Genomic DNA, 21,118 nt, shown 5'->3' with positions numbered 1-21,118 from the left:
GGCAGTGTTAGCAGATGAGAAATAGTGTGGCACACAGAGACACGAAGCAGGAGAAGTTGGTGAGGTATTGTGAAGATCTAACACTTAAAGCCTGAGAGGGAGATGAAGGTTATGGAGCTGAGTGGAACAGGGTCTGGTTGTGCCAGGCTGGGACACGGGCTGTGCAGGAGAAGGGCTGCAGGGGAAGCCTCTCTGGGCTGGCCATCATCCACAGCCCAGGTATCAGGGGAAAGGCTGAGAGTTCAGCCTGTGCAGGAAGATGGTCTGCAGCGATAGGGCACATCTGTGAGTACCTCCCAGGAAACTTTAGGGTTAGAAACTGAAGAGTTGTAAGCTGCTGATAGATTGTAAGCTGAAAGATAAGATTCAGAGTAACACCATGAAGGAAGAAAGAAAAGCTTGTGGTGCTCACAGGGTATTTAATGGAGTTTTGAGAGGGTAAAGAATCACAGCCAGGAGGGGACAAGATTTTGAAGCTAGAAAGCTGCTCTTGTAGATGTGGACAAAAGGAATTCAGGTAAGTGCAGAGGGCAGAAACCAGACAGTTCTTTATTTTACCACACAGGCTCCCTAAGTGAAGAGCAGTTCTTACACAGCTGTCAAAGCTGTGGGACAGGTGAGAAGCTCTTCATTCTGTGCCTCGTATTGCTCGGGTCACTTTGCAAAATCCCTTCAGTGGGCAGGTGCAGACTTGTAGGGTGCTTCATCTCCTGGACTTTATTGTGTGCACCTTTAATTTACCCTATAGTCCTATATCTTCTTCAGCTCTTTGTCTGACCCTTTGATTTTGCATAAATAGACATAATTCATCATCAGGAATTATCTGGCTGGAGAGAAATGTTCCTTTCTCTGGTTTTTCAGGGAGTCTGTGTGAGTTGTAGTTTTCTTGGTCTCCTGATCCCGAGGAGGCAGTTGCTGGTGGCTCAGGGATTCGGGTGGTTTCTGTTGGTCTCACAGACATTCTGTTCTTGGGAGCATTCCCTGCCAGAACAGCTCTTGGGAGCATTCCCTGCCAGAGCAGCATGGCAGCCTCAGGGTGCTGATGCAGGACCCAGCCAGCTGGCTGGGACACCCTACAGCCACCGTGCCCTTGGCTCTGCACCCCAAGGTGAGGATTTCAGAACCTCTTCTTTTGCTTTCTGGGGCTTTTCTGTCCAAGTTTCTCGGCAATAACTGTGAAGGGTTAATGATCCCACTGTTAGTCATCAGTCCCTTATCAGTAAGCAGTTTGGGCTGCCAGTGTGTAGTTGTTCCACTGTCTTCCCTCAGCCCAGGAAAGAAGCTCACCTCTTTACCCTGGTGTGTGGCTGGGCTCGGGAAAGTGAGGAAACTTGAGTCATGCTTTATTGTTAATAAAAATGTTGCAAAAATTTCCAGTTTCCCCTGCTCGATACTGCAACAAATACACAAGTGTGTGAGAAACTGTTTGCACCTAAACCACAGTGATTTTGAGATGGGATTGGCCAGAGTGTTCAGTAGCTAAGCACATTTGTCTCTGGGAGTGGGACTGTAAAGCAAGTTTTTCTGTGTAATATACTGATGTTTGCATACAGGGATTCTGCATGGCTAATTATGTTGCTGTGAACTTACTTTGCAGAAGGTTATATCAAAATATAAAAGTTACTAATATTATGCAAATCACCTAGTGATTAACCAAACCTCAAGGTTAGGAACCATCTGCAAAGCAGTTTTTCCCAAAGTAGATGCTGTGGGATATGAAATGGTCTGACCTGTGCTAAGATCATTTGGTTCACAGTCTTGTCTGCTATATCCATGTTCTTGAAACTGGATTGTGGCCCTATGAAAGAAACAAATAAATGCTGTGGCTGCCTGGCTGTGGCAGCACGCTCAGGCAGAGCAGCACAGCTTTCCACTGCCCACTGCATGTGGAGAAGGGGCCATGGGAGAGCACCGCTCCTGGTTCTTACCTCTGTACATCTCCAGCCTGTCCTCATGGGAAGCACTTTTTAAGAACACATCCTTTTTCCTGTTGATTTTTTTTTTCTTTTGAAGAAAAGAAAATGGTGGCAATCTTTGCTGTCACCACTTTCCCAAGAGCAAGTTCATGGGGTCCCTGAGAGCACTGTGTTTTTACATTAGCATTTGCATTTTCAGTGACAGCTGTGGCTGGAAACATGTGTGTCTACATGTCATCAGACACATGTATGTGTTTAAAAAAATGTATGTGTTTTAAAAATTTTTTTGAGCTCATCCTAGTAATTCAGATGAATAACCATTGAGTTGATTCATAGATTTCTGTAGAGATGTTGGTAAAGTTCTCTATAAAGACTGAGTCAAAGGGTCTGGGCGTGGAAAATTAAACCAAGGATCTCTTGTGCCTTAAACAGCTATTCATGGCTAAACCAACAGAGTGGTCAAATCAGCTGAAGTCCTGGGTAGTGTGTCCCTATAGGGCAGAGAAAGAGATGTGAATTTGGAAGCCCCAAAGACCTAGTTCTGCAAAATTTGTAATGGCCAATTACTTGTTACGAAAAGTGATGACTCAGTTTGGCTTCAGTACACTAAAAGATAAAAAAATTAAAGCCTGTTAGTCGTCTTGCTTTCTGTCCCTTACTGTTATTTTTTTTCAGTAACTTTTGTTTCTTTATTTTGTTTTTCTGTCTCTTCCTTCATTCTAATTCCTAAATGCTGTTGCTGTCTTTTCACTTGAGTTCATCCCCTTGAGTTTGCTTGAAACTTGGTCAGGGTTTCAGCACTGTGCTTGCTGCTGGAGGAGGTCAAGGGCTGCTCACGAGCAGTAACACTGGCCTGCTGCTCTCTACTCATCTGCAGAGTCAAACTGTTTAAAATTAAGATCCTGCTCCCACTCAACTTCTCCATTTGGGGTTTTCCCCAAAGCTTCCCAGCAGCAGATGGTGCTTCCTGGAGCTGTGCTTGCAGAGCACTACAATTTCTGCAGCGCTGCCTCCTCCCGAGGAATCTGGCTGGATGTGCCTTTCCCTCAGAGCTGGCAGGCTCAAGGGAAGTCTGTGTGCAAGCTGTTGGGCTGTTCTGGTGTCAGCCTGTCTGCAGTCTACAGCCTGACCGGGAAGCAGCCTGAGGACAGGTGCTGATGGCAGGGATGAAAGGACACCCTCTGGGTTAAAAAGATTGACTGTAGAAGGGAGCTTAGGCTGTGCTGAGAAATGCAACTCAAATCAATTTAATTGATCCCATAAAGAAGCAGCATGCCTGCAAATTGGTGCCTTTCTCTTGGTCACTGACTTCATGATGCAATGATTTGTCTGTTCCAGAGCTTCATGGAAGGTTCAGGAAAACGTGCCACAGGCTGAGATACCTCCTGGAGGGGAGATGGAAATTGAAATAGGTTAGAAATGCTTTGGGAAAAGGTGAAAGAGGCTATACGTTGCACTAAGTACAAAAGACAATAGACACTTTCTTTGGGAAATTAGTATTTTAAATAACAGGAGACTTAAAAATTACTGCTTTCAGAGAAAATATAATAGGTTACTTTAGGAAAGGAATGGGAAAAAAAAATGAAAACCGGAGACCAGAAAGCAAAGGAAGAGGGCAGAGGAGGATAAAGAAAGAGTGGGGCTAGAGATGGAGCCTAAGGCATTGCCTCGAGGGCAGCACATTTTGGACTGGGGAGGGAGGCTGCCAAGAATCCTGCGTGCACAATTAAGTTGAGACTACAAAACCATTAGGGTTTATGGCCACTTAAGTTATTACAAAACCAAATAAAATGTTTATTTTCTTAAACTGGATTTTATTTCCCTTTGAGAATTCTGTTTGAATGTCTCATGCCCGTGCAGCCTGTGGCATGATCTGATGAGACCGAGCCAGCGCTGCTTCCTCTGTGAGCCGCCACTTCGCTTCCTGCCATGGGTGGGTTCGCCCGGCTTTGCCGAGGCTACTCTGGAGGGCTTCACAGGACTGACCTGGGTGTTTCTTATGTCCTCCCGTGCTTCCTGCTGCCCTTGTACTTCTTCTTTGATCACGTCACTCACCAGTTTTGTGGAAGGTGAAATCTACTCTGTATCTTGGATTCCAGCGGTGAGAAACGTCCTTGGTAACCTTGTGTTGCTCCAGATGGTAAATTTGCAGTCCCTACATCATTGCAGTGAGGCAAAATACTTTTCAGTAGCTTGCTTGTATCCTAACACTTCTAAAACATTTTTATGCATGATCTTTTCAAAGCTACTCTGGGGGATTTCCACTCCCTTGCTGTTTTAAAATGCTTGTACTGCTATGTTAACCACAAAGCTCATGCTGGTAAGACTCTGTCTCTCTGTCTCTGTCTCATTTTCTCCCCATTGAGAACCAGCTACAGCTTCCAGGTACGGCTTTACCAAAATGTGTCTTGTTAATGCTTAACTTTGCCAGAATTATTTCTCATTTCTGAAGGGCTGTTCAGGGGCTTGGCACACAGGGGTTGGGGGAAGGCTGCAGACCCAGAAACCTCTCAGGGAACAAGTTCACCCCCTGAACCGGCAAAGTGGTGTCAGGATGTTGTAAGGGTGAGAGGCAGAGCCTTCTTACTGAGATTTCTGTTGGTGCTTGGGAAGGTGATAAAGCATTCAGGGATTGCCACAGAAGTGATGGCAAGTTTATTTTCCAGCTGTGAATGGGGTTATTTTAAGGCATAACAATATTGTGTTGATCAGAAACAGATTTCTTGATAATGCAAAATTAATTAATTATTTTTAGAACATCCAGGGAAAACAGTAGATATAGCAAGTAAGTAAACTGGCTGTAAAATCAAAGCTGCCTTAGCACCAGACACACTTCATTAATTGTAAGAGTGTATTTTTAATTTTTTTTTTAATGCAGTGTTGTAACCTGTGTCTTAAAACCCTGATTCTGTCTAGTCTTATGGGAATTTACTGTAATGCTTGACTGTACCTCTATGCAAAGGAAACCCTACTGTCTCACTCTGCTCAGTGAAAATTTGCCTATGGAGATAGGCAAACTGAGGCTTGCTTGGTAAGGTTTTACTGTGCCTTGAGGATGAGGTAATATTACAGTTGGAACTTCAATGGCATAGTGGTGCCTATATACAAAAGAAAATGTTTATTCTGCTGTCCTCTGCAGCAACATCCCCTGGGGGTACTCAGATATCCAATAGGAAATTGTTGCTGTTAGAAATAGTCTCTCCTGGGTACCAGCTGGTCACTGCCCTGCAGCTTTTAAGTGATTAGGACAACAGCAGAGCAGTTCCTGAGGTTCCCTCGCTGCCAGGTGGAGTGGGAGTGAGCCCTGAGTGCTAACAGTGGGTCTGTGTTGGTGACACAGGGGATCCTTTCCCTGCTCAGCCTCTGTGCTGCAGGGACACACATGATGCAGCCAGGGTGCTTCTCCCATATGGGGGCTCTGCAAGTGTGTTCTGTTGTCAGCAGACAAAATGTTCTAACTCTTCGTGGGCTGGAAGGGACAAGGATGATCCCCCAGTGATGTCAGATGTCATCATCTCCTGTTTCCACATGACTCCCTATAACTTGCTATATCTTAAATATGGATCTCAAACAGTATAGGTACTTTTAGTCATCCTTTAGGAAACTGTTAGCTCTTCCACTCTCTTTGTTGAGTTGAGGCATATATTTTTGTCCCCAAAATAGTGGAGTTTTGGAGGACCTTAGAGTAGTAAATCATACAACTTTGCTATTTTAATTCAAAAGTACTGGAGGCAGCTAATCTGTTCATAAATTTAATAGCTTATAAGGCACCTTGGAGAGGGTTGTTTTACTGCAAGATGTGTTCCCCTCCATTCTGTTTCTGTCTGTTACCTCCCAATGAAGTGACTTGATCTTAGACCTCCAGATTTGACAAAGCTTTTCCCATTGTGCCTAAGACAGTTCTGATCTACCATAAAAGGTAGATAATTTTAGAGGGAGGGACAGGGCATCTCCTCAGCCTTGTCCCCACCAAGTGTTTTAGTGCAAAGCAACAGAGCTGGACTAGAGCTACACAAAGGTAGGTGCATAACCTTTTTTCTGTACCCTGCTGTATGTATGACATGGAAGCTGGTAAGTGAGGAAGGTGCTTTTTACTGGGAATACCCCAGTCCTGGCAGGTGGCTGAGCCTCACCCTCCCCTCATGCAGTGAATCTGGCAGAAGCAGGGCCCTCTCTCTCCATTTTCTGGGCAGCAGGACCAGGGATCCTGTCTTCTTGACCATGTGTGGTGATCAAATCTGTGAGAACAACCTGGATATTTTCCCTTCTCAGTCTGAGACATGGTGGCACCCAGTGCCTCTGCATGTTTCTGCTGTCCTAGAAGTTTTGGCTGTAATGGTGCATTCACAGCTCACAGGGTAATGATTGGCTTGATATGAGAGAAAACAGGACAATATGTTCTCTTTAAAAAAAGCAACCAGATCGTAAGGAATGGTTTTTCCTGTGTGCAGAATGTATGTCTTTGTGGCTAGAAGAAGTTAGTCTGTCCACAGTAGTTCAGTGTGAAAGAGGTTCCACACAGCCTCTGTCATTCTGGCTGCTGGTGCTGTAGATAGAGAGCAGCCATGCTGGAGGGGAGCTGTTTGAACATGGCTTTAAAATGTTGATACAATTTTATATTCTAGTAAGTCATGCCCATGCTGATTTTTCTCCTTATTATTATGTTCTGCTCGGTTTCTGAACAAGAAGCAATTCTAAGTCTGGAGCATTTTACTGGAAATATTTGGGCTCTGTTTGGTGTGGTAGTAGTTAAAACAGGATAGCTCCCAATTTATAAAGTTTATTTTTGTTATGAAAATTCTTCCACTTGGATTATTTCCAGTGAGGTTAAGGCATCTGCATAGAAAGAGTTGTTCCAGAAGCATTTTGCTTGTGCAGCTCGTGGTGCAGGCAGGGCTTGGATGCTGAAGTGGTGGGAAGGTGCAGCTGGGAGCTCTTTGTACTGCATTGCCTTTGAGCTCCCACTCATTGGTAGCTGTTTATAGGACTTGGGCTTAGCTCCTAGTGATTCATACCACTTTTTTATGTGTGGGCAGAATTAATTCTATTTATTTAAGTATAGGGAAATCCTTTTTTTTTTTTAATGTGTCGATTTTCAGTCTCCATACCCTCCATGTGGGTTTTGTGTGTGTGCTGTGGCAGTGCAGTGGCAGTGAAAATCCCTTTACAGTATGCACTGTGTCTGCCACAAGAGCATCATTATGCAGCACGAGCCTGCCGCTCTCTGCTATTTTAAACCAGCGTTACAGTTCACACGGGTGCTGAAAAATTGCAGCATACACAAAGGCAGAACAGCTTCCCTTTGCTGGAAGCTGTGAGCAGACAGAAGTGAAAGGTACCTCAGCCCCTACCTACGCTGGCCAGGCATCAGCGTAAGCAGGAAATTGATTCAGATAACCCTGGGCTGCTCTCACTGTCACCTACCAGCACTTTTTCCCCTGACGGTTTCCCTTTGGTTTCAGTTCCGTGCTGGGAGCCAGGAGTGGGAGCAGAGCTGCTGCAAGCGCCCTGAGTCACTGGTGAGTGCTGGCATGGGAATTGCACTGCCCGGGCTCCTCTGGATCCCATCCCACCGAGCGCTGGCTGGCACGGGGCCGCTGCTTCTCAGCTCCTCTGAGTCTCCCCAGCTGATTCACATGGGCACCTCTCCAGCTTGGGCAAAGCTCTGCCATCCACAGGCCCCCTCCCGGAGCAGCCCATTTCTTCCAGCAGAACAGCTGCAAGCCCTTCAGCAAAGCTCCTGCAAGGCTGGCAGCAGCGGTGAACTCCCTCATCTTCTGAGGTTTCCGCTCTGCCCTCTGAGCAGGCAGCCTCCCCTTTCACCTGGAGTGCTCCTTCCTGTGTCCTGAGGTGCCCTCAGCTGTGCAATACTATCCTGGCTGAGGCTGAGGTGGAGGAGGTGCTTCCATGGAGATGCCAAGAGTATCCATTTTTAGGAATGGGATCTGGGTCGGGTGCATGATGAAGGTGTTAGGAGATACAGGCTCTCTTTTCAGCAGGAGAGTTGGAAGGTGTTGTACACAGCAGAGTGGCTCCTTGGAGAAAGAAAGGGGAGTGATTTTGGTTTATCTAATGAGCAGTGAGAGCTCTGGAGGAGTTTCTTGATGGAATTTTGGGCTGCTGAGTGTTTCTTTTTAATGTGTCCCTTAACTTTTTTGCCTAAAATATGTCACCTCAGCTGGAGTTTCTGGAGTTAAGGAAGATCCCTAAAGGCAAAATGGGTAAAACATAGAATGTTTGTTGTTGTTGTTGGTTTTATTTTAGTGTGTTTTTACACAGATATGCATTAGCTTACTAAACCATACCATCAGATGAGGTATGTGCTGGGGTGTGATAGGATTGAGGCAACTGCATGCCAAGTAAACAGGAGAGAGGGCAGTAATAAGAGAGGGGAACGAAACTTGTTTCTGAGTTGTCACTGACCCACGGCAGAGTGAGTTCTTAGGCAGCTCATCCTGTGGGTGGTCCATGCTCTGGAAGTTAATGGTGACAGCTCTCCATCTGCCTTAGAAGCAGCAGGAACCCTCTGCTGCTGGCATCTGCTACCGAGGCAGCCCAGACAGGAGACTGGTAATCCCTCAGGCTGCATTTTGTCATCTCTGGTTGACGTGAGGAAAAGAGAATTGCTCCTTATTAGGTGTCAGGGAACCAGGAACTGCATTTTCAGAGGAGGAAAGATCAGCTGTTTAAAAATGAAAGAAGCAAATGGGCAGCCTTGTCTGGTTTGAAGCAGGAGGCTGTTCATTTGGAGGAACCAAACAGGGTAATTTGCAAACTCCTGTCGGAATAATAAGTCTTTAATGGCTGGAATATGATTACAGTTCATATTCCTGAGGGCTACCAATGTTAGATGCTCAGCTGTGCTGGAGTATGTCAGACATTCAGCCTGGTGAAAGGCAGGGAGACTCTCTCAAGCTGGGGAGGTGAATACTGTGTACAGCCACTAACGAGGGTGCTGAGTTACAGGAGCACTTAAATGTTGGCTGTGGAATACATTTTAATTGGTTAAGTGCTTTGGTGTGTTTTTGAATCAGGCACATTATCTGTCTGCAGGATTTCCTCACCCAGTATGGATTGTTAAGGTAGAAAGGAAAATGGATGTTGCTCTCTGAAGCCCAAGGTGCTCTGTGGCAGCTCACTAATTGCTGCTTTTGTAGGCCAGGAGGCCACTGCAGCAGAGAGGGAGGGCAGAGTGTCAGCACTGGGTGCTCTGTTTCATGCCAGACACAAGGTTGTTAATGGTGATGTGCTGGCCCTGCTTCCCTCCAAAAGCAGCAAATGCCCTTGGTGACCTTAGAGGAGATGAGTGAGAGCTCTCAGACTGGTGCTGATGCCAGTAAGACTGACAGGGTGGGTGGTGCACACAGAGGAAAAACAGCATCCTTTACAGCACAGCTGTAAAACTGAGCACTTCCCTCATGAAATCAGGATCTGGCAGCTGAGGTGTGCTGTGCTTTTGTACAGTCCTGTAAGGAAAATGTCTTCTGAGTGCAAAGCTGCAAGAAATGCCAACCAGAGTGCCTCTAGGGCTTGAGCTACTTGCAAAAAATTAAAAAACTCCAAGGTTGAGGGACTGGTGGCAAATCTCAAGGTTTGTGGCTTAAGGCTTGATGGTTTTTCCCACTGGAAGATTAACGTTACATTCCTGTGCTGTGTATGAGTTATGGTAGGTTGAAAGAAAAACTTATGGCACACTTCTGATTGCAACCCTGCTTTTCTTTCTTTTTTTTCCCACCACTTTTTTCAGACAGAATTAATATAGCCAAAAAACTTGCACATAATTCAGTAAAATAAGAGTTTACTGCTAGAAATGAATGATCAACGGGAAAAAGAAAGATGTCAAGTTAAGAGGCTTCAACTCCTGTAACACCTAAACCGAAGGTAAAATCCCCCTGCTGGCTTCTTTTTTGTACGCTCCTTGCTGTGAACTACAATGCCATCTCCTGCTTGAACCAGTGCAGTGAACTTGTAAATTCAAGTGGGTGGGCTCTACTTGAAGTGGAGACTTTCCTGGTGAACATTAAGGCCAAGACTTGGCCTCTGCTTTCCCCAGCTGTGTCTGAGACTCTTGTCGTTTTTTAAGACTAAGAACTGCTACAAGAAAACAAAAAAACTAAAAAACAAAAACAAAACCCAACCAAACCATAAAAATCACAGTTCTGTGGAATGATTTTCAGACTGTGAAGCTCTTTTCCAAAGAAGTGTGCTTTGATGCTTGCAGCGTGATCGTTGTTTTGTGGTTCTGTGAGTGTTTTATTGTTCTTCCATAGCTGGCACCACGTTTCCCTCTGAAATCTGTCTCCCCCCTGCAGATGAGAGCCCTCCTGCCAGCAGCAGCCTGCTGCAAGCGGTAGCCGAGGCAGAGTGGCTGCCAGGGAGTGTTTGAAGAGCTTCTCCCTGCATCTGCTTCCCTTCCCAGCGCAGCTCCCATGGCCTGTGACGAACCCGCCGCTCTCTCGGGCATCTTCACACGCCAGAACTCCTCCAGCACTGGCTCCCTGGACTTCGAGCCCGACGCCGACTACAAGTTTGTGGAGAGCCTGGAGGAGCGGTACAAGTGCGCCTACTGCCACCTGGTCCTGCACAACCCCCACCAGACGGGCTGCGGGCACCGCTTCTGCCAGCAGTGCATCCTCGCCCTGAGGTGAGAGCAGACTCCTCCCGTGTCTGCAGGCTCCCCCTGTTCCCTTTCCTAAAAACAGCAGCCCACGTCTCCTATAAATCAGCAGTGAGTGCCGTAATGATATTACCCACAACGTGAGAGGCTGAAGGAGTCAATGGCAGGGCTCTGTTGAACCCAGGGTGAAAAACACCAGTCATTTGGTTTTAAAATTTTAAAAGTTTAATAGTAATAAAATGGTTATAAAAATAATAATATAATTAGAGTAATAATAATTTGGACAATTTGGATTAGGACATTATGAGACAACAGAAACAAAGAGTTACAGATGTCTCGAAACAAAGAGTTACAGACGTCCCAGTACCTTTTTGTGGGCAGCACAAGCCCGAAAAAGGACACCTGTTTACAGAAGATTAACCCTTAAAAGCAAGAGCCCGTTAAATATTCCTACATCTCATACATGATGCATAAATTCCATTCAAACAAAGGATTCAGTCTGATCAGTGTCAACTTCTTCCTCTTAATCCTAAATGGCATCTTCATGGCTGAGCAAGGCAGGAAGAAGTTAGTTCCTTCTGATAAGAGAGCAATAAATTCTCTTTCCCCAAAAGATTTAGGTGTCCTGTGGCTGCTATCTGGTGTGAGTATCTCATTCCTTTCTTTAAAAAAATATCCAACATACATATTGGATATTGGTCCTATTTTAACTACAAAAGTTACCTTTTAACCACAAAACTACATTTACTATACTGTTAAAATGTTAATACAGTACTACTAATCAATACAACAAAATACATACAGTAAATATCTGTGTAGAGCCACATCATATGCACTTTTCACACCGCTGACTGCATGCTCAGTGTTTTAAGGTGTCTCTAAAGACCTTACCCAATGCTGATGAGCCACAGGGAAGTCAGCATAAAGAAACTGTTGATGTAAGCTGATAGTGCTGTGTGAGTTGCTGCTGTGGTCTGTCTGTCTGCCATGGTGCTCTTCAGAGGAATTTGCTGCATTGATATCTCACAGTGTGTTGGTGCTGATGGTTAGACTAGGCTGTGTTCATTTGCTTCTGTATAATTCCTCTGAATTTAGCAGAATTTTAAACTGATGTTAATATTACCAGATGCTGCAGTCAGATCACAAGGCTACTGGCATTCCTCTTGCTTGGTACAAATGATTTTACCCTCCTGGGACCTGTCTGGGAATATATTATGGACTCTTTGGTGTACCTGAGGGCAGGATTTCACCTGGAAAGGCTGCAGAGGAGCCTCTTTATTTGGATGGATGTCACTAATTAGCTGTGCGAACTTTAGATGCTTCATGTTTGCTGCTTTGTCTCTGGGTTGACTCCTTTTGCACTGCCTCCATGACTGGATTTTACATGATTCCTATGCCTTTTAAGAAAGAAGCCATGAGATCTCCTTTTAGTGGCATAGCAAGGAGGGCACTGCTTCTAGTAGACAAAGGCTGAGTTTAAAGCACACAATGAGAATTTTGAGATATGACATTTGTGATCTGCAGATGGTCAGATGACATTCTCTTAATTAAAAAACAGCTTGTGGTTTTTACCATTGAACACTCTTAGGACAGACTCTGCTCTCTGTTACGTTTTCACGGTTACTGCTTTATGTCCTCTTTGAGCTGTGGGCAGAATTTGGCTGTGCAGTTGCCAGATGAAAGTGTTTTTAAAGGACTTTTTGTTGTTTTTATGCTATCTACTGCTGACTTCTGTCAGAGTCGGATTATGCATAGCTCAGTTGCATAAAATAAATTGAATTTCCTGTGGGTTAACACAACTCTTCTTTTGATCTAGAGAGTTAAATGCAGTACCCACCTGTCCTGTCGACAAAGAAACAATAAAAATGCATGAGGTAAGTGGCTATAGCTTTATTTCAGCAGTCAGCATTTACATGGGAAAGGCAAGACAGCTGAGAATAAGGTGGCTTTCAGTCCTCAGGGCAGAGCAGATTTTTTGTCTCTGAAATAATGCTAAAGGAAGTAGTCTACTCAGTGATGTTCTCCCAGAAAGGGATTATGGCTGCCTAGCTTAAGCTTCATTTTATACCTCATGTTCTAAAGTAATTTCATTTTAGTCCTCTGTATTTCAGTAAAGTGCTGAAGAATTTCACAAAGCTTTGAATCCTGCCAAGTCATCAGATGCCTGGTTTTTTAATGGAGACTTTACTGACTGCTTTTTAAATGCCCTGTCTTGCTAGGGTATCTTGCTTATCTGATTGTCTTTGTTTTAACTTGGCTATAATTTGCTTTCTTGATTATCTCTATTAGATCTCATTAACCCTGAAGACCTAATTTACTTTTGGCTAACTTTTAGAGGAAAAGAGAGATAATCCTTTTTATTTTGCAAGCCATTGTTGCTTTTGGTTGTTTTGTTTTATAATGGATTAATTTATGCTTATTTATATTCCAAAGCTTAAAAGTATACTATATACTGGTCCTACCAGAAATTTTCCAGGGAAATAAAATGTCTCCTTCCTCTCTCTCCTAATCTTGATAGGAAATTATAATCAGACTGTCCACAGGATTTTTGTTTTTCATTTGTCATCTTCTACTTCTTGCAAATTTTGATGACAACAATGCGGGAAGATCTCTAAATAAGGCTGAGAGTTTGCTCTGGGGGCTTCATTTGCTTCTGCACACACAGCTGAGAACAGTGCTGCTTCTCAGAGGGTACAGAATGGATATCTCGGCATCACCTCTGTCCCAAAGGCACTGCTTGAACAGAGTGGAGCATGCACAGAGCTGGTTTGGCTTTCAGAGCCTGTTAGCTCCAGCTGCTTTCTTCTAGAGCCTACAGGCAGGCTCTGGCAGTGGTTATACAGCTCCTGTGCTACTAGTCCTGCTGGTTTGGGATGGATCAGCATCTCTGGAATAACTACGTGGTGGAAAAAAACCCCTATACTTACTATGGTTGAATTTATAGTTTCAATACAAATTTTTAATATGAATTATCAAGAGCCATACTCACAATTATGGTGTCTATGCTTGAACACCTAGAAGATCTATAGTGATGTTTTGTTCTTTTATATTATTTATAACATCCCATGTGACTGCAAATTAAGGCTGGTTTGCTTCCTTTACAGGTATTCAAAGACAACTGCTGTAAAAGAGAAGTTCTCAACTTGCATGTGTTCTGCAAAAACTTTCCTGACTGCAATTCAAAAGTAATTCTGGGGCGATATCAGGTTGGTTTGCTTGATCAAATTTTGAAGGCTTTGATTTTCATGACAGCTCTGTGTATTTATGATCAGCTAAATTCCCGTGATTGTCTTCAGAGTTATTGTAGTAACGGTGGTTTAAGTACAAGGATTATGACAGCTATACAGTGTAAGTAGCATACATTACAGCTTTTAGCTTGTTCCAGCTTTGCCTTAGGGTGTTGTTTTTTTAATAAGAACCATTTGCTTCTTGTAGCTTTGTAAATAGCAGTGTTCATTCATATTCTGAATGCTTAGGTGATTGCTGATTGGAGGAAACCACCCTGGCCATTTGGCATTTAACCTGCTGCTGTGTGTTGCAGGAGCATCTGCAGCAGTGTTTGTTCGAAAGCATGCAGTGCACTAATGATGGATGTGGGGATCGAATTCTTCGCAAAGACCTGAAGGAGCACTTGAGCCAGCACTGTAAATTTCGGGAAGAGAGGTGCCAGTACTGTAATACATATGTGGTGTTAATTAACATAAAGGTAAGATTATAAAGCATTCCTGGGAAGCCATCACCTGTTTCCCCTTGATGTTGCTGAGTGAAAAGTTTCCAGCATTGCAATGGCACTTAACTCCTGAAACAAAATTTGGCTGAGCAGCTGAAGGAGAAAGTATAATAAATGTGCTTTAAATCACACCAATTGTTGATGCTCTCTTATGAACAACAAAGTGATATGTGACTTGCATTTGTATGTTTGGGATTACTTTTTGCATCGCTTCCTCTGTATATACTACTTTAGAAAAATGAAAGGCATTGCCTTGTTCTGTTTTCTTCTTCTTCAGAATCATGAGAAAAATGACTGTCCCGATTATCCTGTGCCTTGTCTCCAAAACTGTTCACAAATAATTCTGAAAAAAGAGGTACTACTATTTTTTTTCTGCTACTGCAATTCAGCAGATCACATAAATTTATGAAAACTGAAAGCTGCAGACCACATTGGCCCATGCCAATAAAATTTCATTGCTCTAAGAGTTTCCTTTGTTCGATCCTAAAAAGGATATATCTCCCATCTTCTAAGTGGATTATTCTGTCACTGCAAGCCATGGGTATTTTGCAGCGTGGAAAAATACCTGGCTTGCTTATTGATTCTGAATACTCATTTTCCTGGTAAAGTGATTGGTGGTGTCATGACAATGGCCTTTATTCACCCTTTTTGCTGGCATTTAGATTTTATTAGTGCTTTGAATTACTAAGTATTTATTTAATCACAAACTGCTTCATTAATACATGCAGATTGAAAAGCACCACGCTGTGTGTCCCGAGGCAGAAGTGGACTGTCCATATAAGCAGTATGGCTGTCATGTAAAGGTACGGTTTTACAGATCTTTGTCTGTACTAGGACTGGACTTTGTCTCCCAAACCATCAGAATAATTAAAAAAACCAATTTATGTCCTTTCACAACCATTTCTGCTGGCTAAGCTGAAATACTAGAGAATCAGGACTGCCCTTCCCTCCCTTTCAAGGCATAAAGGAGACATTTTGAATGTTTGCATCAATAATTTTTTTACCAACAGCTTCAAAAATCTGCTTATCTTATTATTTTATTCTTTCACTTCCTCCTTCTGCCTCACTAAGGTTAAAAGAGGGAAACTTGCTGAACATGAAAACAGTGCCCTGAGGGAACACATGCTGCAGATTTTAGACAAGAACTCCCGGCTGGAAGAGCGAGTAAGTCATATTTAATGAGCACTCTTCAGCAGTTCTTGACTGGTTGGAGGATGATATGAGATTCTACATTTGTTGCCTGGTTTAGATCAGGTACATTTTAAAAGACTGTTTTTGTGGTTTTTCACACCTCAGAAGACAGAATAAGCTCTTCTAGTGAAGCCAGTCAATTACAGGGAAACCTCTCCGTGCTCAGGCATATATATTCTCCACCAGGCACAGTGGGAGGCTCCTTGCTATTGCTCACCTCAATTGCTTTCATTCTCTGCTTTACACTGGATATGATGTTTAGAGATAAAGTATTTTAATTTTAATTGACTAGCCAGGTTGCTCCAAAAAGCAGCCTTTAGCTGCCCAGGTCACCTGCTCTGTGTGGAGGTAGCACAGAGGACAGCAGAAGCAGTTGCAAGCACCTCTCTGCTCAAGATCACTTCTCAGCAGGATACTCTGGGTGTACCCCCAGTCCTATTAATTGAGTTGATGGGGGACTAACTCTTTGCTTGTTGATGCAAGAAATAAGAGTCCCAAACTGCTAAAACTTGGTTTTGAAGTGTGTATCCCTCACTGACTCATCTCTTCTGCTGGTTAGACCTCAGCAGAGGAAAAAAATGCATTTACGCACACAGGCACCTGTGCATGTAAGTATGTATTATCCCACTATAGAGCTGAATGGATCATCACGATGGAAATGAGAGATAGGAGCCTCTTTGCACCTGGAGCCACACAGATCTATTCAGTTCTTGCTAGTACTTATTCACAAATAGTGAATGAAGGAGTGCACTATCTAGTTCACTTAGAGGATTTGCCTTGTAAACTTTACCACTGTCTCTTATATAGTCAGATACGTTATAATTTCTGCACTGTATGTTCTGGTGTTCCTTAGCATTTATACTCTGATTTTTCCATCTGTAGATATCTGACCTGTATAAGAGCCTGGAATGTAAAGAGATTAAAATCCAGCAGCTAGCAGATGCCATTAAGAAGTGTGAGAAAGAATTCAGACAGTATACACAACTGTTTGGTAACAATAGCAACTTGATGGTAAGCACTCAGGTGAGACATTGATTTTACTTTTTTTACCAATTGCTTTTTTGCATCCTGAAATATGTTTCTCCAGTAATAGTTGTTATTAATAGCACAGCAATAACAAATGCCCCCAAGACCTCCTCATTTTTTTACAATATGGTATTGTCTTTTCATTTTAATCAATACAGAAGTTTGGATACATGATCTGGGCAAAAAGCACAGTACAAATCCTCATGGTCAGATGCCCAGGGCAAATGTGCAGGTGTAAATTGGAATAATGAGTTGAATGAAGTGTTACAGTGTGAATGGGTTCTGAATGAGGAATGGCTTCTCAGTCTGTAAATGTGCTGAATTAATCAAGAAGGAGCACTGGGATAAGTTCCTAAGCCAGCAGAGCACTTTGAATGCATCATATTGTTGCTGCTGCTGACATGCTAAAGACTTCACTATCTTAATTCAAAGCAAATACCTGGTTTTATGGATATCTCTTGTCTCTACTTCGCACCCTCCTCCAATGGCATGAACTGGGAAGGCACTGGCCAGTCACCTGGATAAGTCTGCACGCCTGGAATCACAAGTGAAACAGCTAATACAGATGGCAAACCAGCAGCAAAGTAAACTAGACCTGCGGCCCCTGTTTGACACAATTGAAACCGTGAAACAGAAGATTGCCCTGATGGAGACCTATGACCAGCGCTTGGGTATGTTGGTCCTTCCCTGCACAGCCAGGGCGGGTTGCTGATTTACTGGTGGCTAAGTAGAGGCTCTGGTGCTACTAGAAAGGGCTTTCTTCTTGCATTCTGAGACCAAACTGTGATGGTGTGTGTGGTGTTCTACCGCCTTTCCCTACTGCACAGTGTCTCCTGAACTCCAGTGACATTGCAGGGCCATAGAGCCACAGAGCTGGTCTTGGTTTGCCTCCTGCACTGTGATGGAGGCTGTGGTGCTATTCAGGCATTCACGATTTATAGTTGACAGCTTTTCTTATTCAACTACCAGCTGCAATTACAGTTTTAAAAAGTTAACAGCTGTAGTTCATAGCCTGTACTCAGGCTTGGGTAGATCAGTTTTGCCAGCTTGAGTCTGGGTGCTCGTTTTATCCAGGGCTCTGATAGTTTTATTTTAACAAATGTGTATCTCTTTTTTTTTTTTTTTTTTTTTTTTTTTTAATTTCTTTTTATTTCCCTCTTCTCTCAGTTGTTTTGGAAGATCAGTCCAGCAAACATGATCTCCAGATCAATATTCACAAAGCACAGCTCAATAAAAACGAAGAACGATTTAAGCTTTTGGAAGGCACGTGCTACAATGGGAAATTAATCTGGAAAATCACTGACTACAAGAAGAAGAAAAGAGAGGCAGTGGAAGGCCGTGTGCTGTCCATAGCCAGCCAGCCCTTCTACACCAGCCGCTGTGGGTACAGGTTGTGTGCCAGAGCCTACCTGAACGGGGACGGCTCGGGAAAGGGAACGCACATCTCCCTCTACTTTGTGGTCATGAGGGGCGAGTTTGACTCGCTGCTGCTGTGGCCTTTCAAGCAGAAGGTTACACTTATGCTTTTGGACCAAAGTGGGAAAAAAAATCACATTGTGGAAGTCTTTAGAGCTGACCCCAACAGCAGCAGTTTCAAAAGGCCGGATGGAGAAATGAATATCGCCTCCGGCTGTCCGCGCTTCGTGCCACACACCGTCCTGGAGAGCACAAAGAACACCTACATCAGAGATGACACTCTCTTCTTGAAAGTGGTCGTGGATCTAACTGATCTGGAGGAATTGTGAAAAGCATGCCGGGTCAATGTGACTGCTGTAAGCATGAGGAACTGCTTTTGTGGTGCCATGCAATAGCAAATTGCCACCAGTGAGGCTACTGAGAATGCTTAATGGCTTTGGACTACAGGACAGATAATGAATTGCCAAAGCATCAGCCTCTCTTTTTCTACCCTTTTTTTCAAGACTGCATTTTTAAGACAGCTAGAAGTCCAGGTTGGTACAAACATGCATTCAGTCCAGATTGGTTCAGTCCAGACTGGGGGGAGTGCTTGGCTCCCATCACCAGACTGGCATTTGGAGATGAACCTCCTCCAGTAAACTCCCAGGAGCCCAGGCAGGCCTGTGGGCTCTTCTCCCTCACACAGAAGTGAAGCCATGCCCAAACACACAAGTGCATTTCATCTGTCTGTAATGGAAACATTTCAACATTAGCAAATTTGAATCAATGTGTCTTGATCCCTCCATCTCCTGGATTTTTGAAGCAGGGAGAATGGCTTCAGTCAGGCAGGGTAAATATTTGCCAAGTATCTTACATCTTTTTTATTTGTTTTAATCGTGTTTTTTCAGAAAGCCCAGAGGAAGGAGCCAATGCCTCTTACTTTTTTAGCCTGTTTTTTCAGCTGTACAGAGTACCCCAGGTCACAACAGCTTTCTTGTGTCCTTTCCACTCCTGCCTAGTGCCTTGGGACTGGTTTCCATTGGTGGCAAACATCCACAGTCCCCACCTGAAGCCAAAAGCTGCAGGTGCTTCTCACCTCTCAGGACATGGCCAGAGGCAGAGCACTCAGCCAGCCTGCCAGCTCCTGGCTGCACTGCTGGAAGAGGGGCAAAACTCCTGTTCTTTTGCTTCCACATCTGTGCAAAAGAGATGTTTTCTGGCTTTACCAGCTCTATAAAAGGCAGGAAGAGCTTGGGGAATAGCTCACTTATGTAACATGCACTTTTCCTCTCTCCTAGAAGTTTGGGGAAGAAGGTGGAAAATAGATTAGGGAGTGAGGTTGCTGTAAGAACCCAATTTTGACAATCGGTGCAGCTTTAGTGTTTGTTAAAGGATGACACAGCTGCTGACTGTGGTGTCTGAAGATATTAATTTTTATTCCAAGTTCCTTCCATATTGCAAAGGAATGTGTGCATTATACAGGGTTTATTGGAGACAGACTAAAACCACCAAGGTCAGACACTGAGGAACAAGTGACACAGAACACATGTGCCTTTTTAAAGCCCTTTGGGTGCCTGTAAGAGGTTTGTAATTCTGCATGCTCAGTGATTTTGTTATTACAAGTGGCAGAATTTTGCATCTCTCATCTCTTACAGGTCAGGTAGGGAAACACCACAGCATTATCCATTGCTCCAAAGCTTATCAAGAGACAGCAAGAAACTAAGCTGGTTTTGGAGTAACAGTAAACTAGGCAGGATAAAAATCAAAACAGGCCACAGACTGAAAGGTGTAAGATAGAAAATTCAGGAGGGCAAATGTGGTAAAATGAAAAATGCCCTTCCCTTGAGGGATGTTGATAACAATCTAAATAATTCCAGGATTGATACTAAGATGAAGGCAAAATATTTTATATCTGTAATCTTATTGCTAGACATTCACTTTCCCACCTGGTTTTCAGGGCATAATTCAGACACATGTATTTTCTAACTCAGGGGTGGAGGGGAAGAGACCTTAGTAATCTGTACCTCATGGTGGGTTAGCACATGGGAAATCTTTGTTTTGATCTAGAAGTCCTTTTTGTTTTATAATGTCAAGATGTACTGAGCCACCATAGGGGCTTTCCATGTTCCCGGAGACAGACTGTGAGGAACAAATTTATTCTTGTGTACCACTACCACTGACCTCAGGAGTCATTTCAGCTGTGAACCAGAATGAATTAGGCATAACACTTGGTTTCAGAAAGAGCAGGCTTGTTTTGACAGTGACATCAACCCTGAGCCTGGATTTCATGTCGCTCATTACTTTAATATTTGTCATGTAACCTTCAAAGTGACACAACTTCCATAATAACCACTAACAGCTGATGGGAATCTACCATCCCAGTGTCCTGGGGCTCTCCAGTACACTGAGTGTTAAATACAGAAAGTGATAAAGAACTCAGACAAGCAAGGGAGGCAGGATGGAAAGGATGTGTGTGGTCTGTATCCTGGCAAATTCCCAGCCCTCTCTGCCTCCACCACCCCAAATGTAAAATGGGGATAATAATACTTGCAGAAGTGTTAGGGCTATTTAAATGTTTGTGAAGAAGTTTGAGCATGAAAAGAGCTAAGTATTATTAAAACTCCATTTCTAATTGTTAGAATAGATAACATAGTGATGTGGATAAGTGTTTCGTGTTTTCCTAGACAGATTTTGGAAGCATGTTTGGTTTTAGGCAGTTCCTACTGCAGTCTCTCCTCTACCTACTGGTTGGGTTTAGGTTTTTGCCATGAATATTCCTTTTAGAATTCTAAAGCACAAATTCATCCTGGGTGATGGAAACATCCCTTTTGAAATATTGCCTGTTTTATAAAGAATTAGTTGAGAAGATTAATTTTTTTAAAGACAACCTTCTTTAAATTTGTTCTTTTTAGTACAAAAATTAAGAGATTTATGTTAAAATTTTCAGTGATTTTTTTACTGCTTGTAAACAGGGTTTTAAATTTCATCCCATTCCAAAGAAAAAATGTTGTGTAGCATGAACTGTCAGGAAGAATTTTGATGTTGCATGAAGAATGCCAAAAACCTTTTCAATAATATTGTACTGGGTAAGTAACCAAAAGAGCATAGGGTATTTCTACATCAGCATACCATATGTTTCTAATGTATTTATTGATAGTTTGTAGTTGTTTGAAAATCTCTTACTTCGATAGAGGCATTTTTCTAGCCGAATGTCTTTACTGTGTACATAAACTAATGTAAGAA

The 21,118-nt window shown here is 43.3% G+C and overlaps 1 protein-coding gene across 4 annotated transcripts; it reads left to right on the top strand.

Annotated features, from left to right (window-relative positions):
* The first annotated feature begins 234 nt into the window (after nt 1-234).
* Nucleotides 235-21,116, top strand: TRAF5 (TNF receptor associated factor 5). 4 transcript variants are annotated; one of them, XM_050972952.1, is made up of 13 exons: nt 235-517; nt 7,379-7,435; nt 9,664-9,797; nt 10,229-10,560; nt 12,350-12,407; nt 13,638-13,739; nt 14,075-14,239; nt 14,541-14,618; nt 14,992-15,066; nt 15,335-15,427; nt 16,337-16,477; nt 16,983-17,151; nt 17,648-21,116. In XM_050972952.1, the coding sequence occupies exons 4-13, from the start codon at nt 10,346-10,348 to the stop codon at nt 18,223-18,225; spliced, it is 1,674 nt and encodes a 557-aa protein (XP_050828909.1). In that variant the 5' UTR covers nt 235-517; nt 7,379-7,435; nt 9,664-9,797; nt 10,229-10,345; the 3' UTR covers nt 18,226-21,116. The 4 variants fall into 4 exon arrangements, with proteins under 4 accessions (XP_050828909.1, XP_050828910.1, XP_009094680.1 ...); XM_009096432.4 differs by lacking the exon at nt 235-517 and adding an exon at nt 3,849-4,056 and having other exon boundaries at nt 10,341-10,560; XM_050972951.1 differs by lacking the exon at nt 235-517 and adding an exon at nt 3,849-4,056.
* Nucleotides 21,117-21,118: the final 2 nt, after the last annotated feature.

Source organism: Serinus canaria, chromosome 3 (genome assembly GCF_022539315.1).
Source record: "Serinus canaria isolate serCan28SL12 chromosome 3, serCan2020, whole genome shotgun sequence".
NCBI lineage: Eukaryota > Metazoa > Chordata > Aves > Passeriformes > Fringillidae > Serinus > Serinus canaria.
This window is presented reverse-complemented; position numbering and strand designations above follow the sequence as displayed.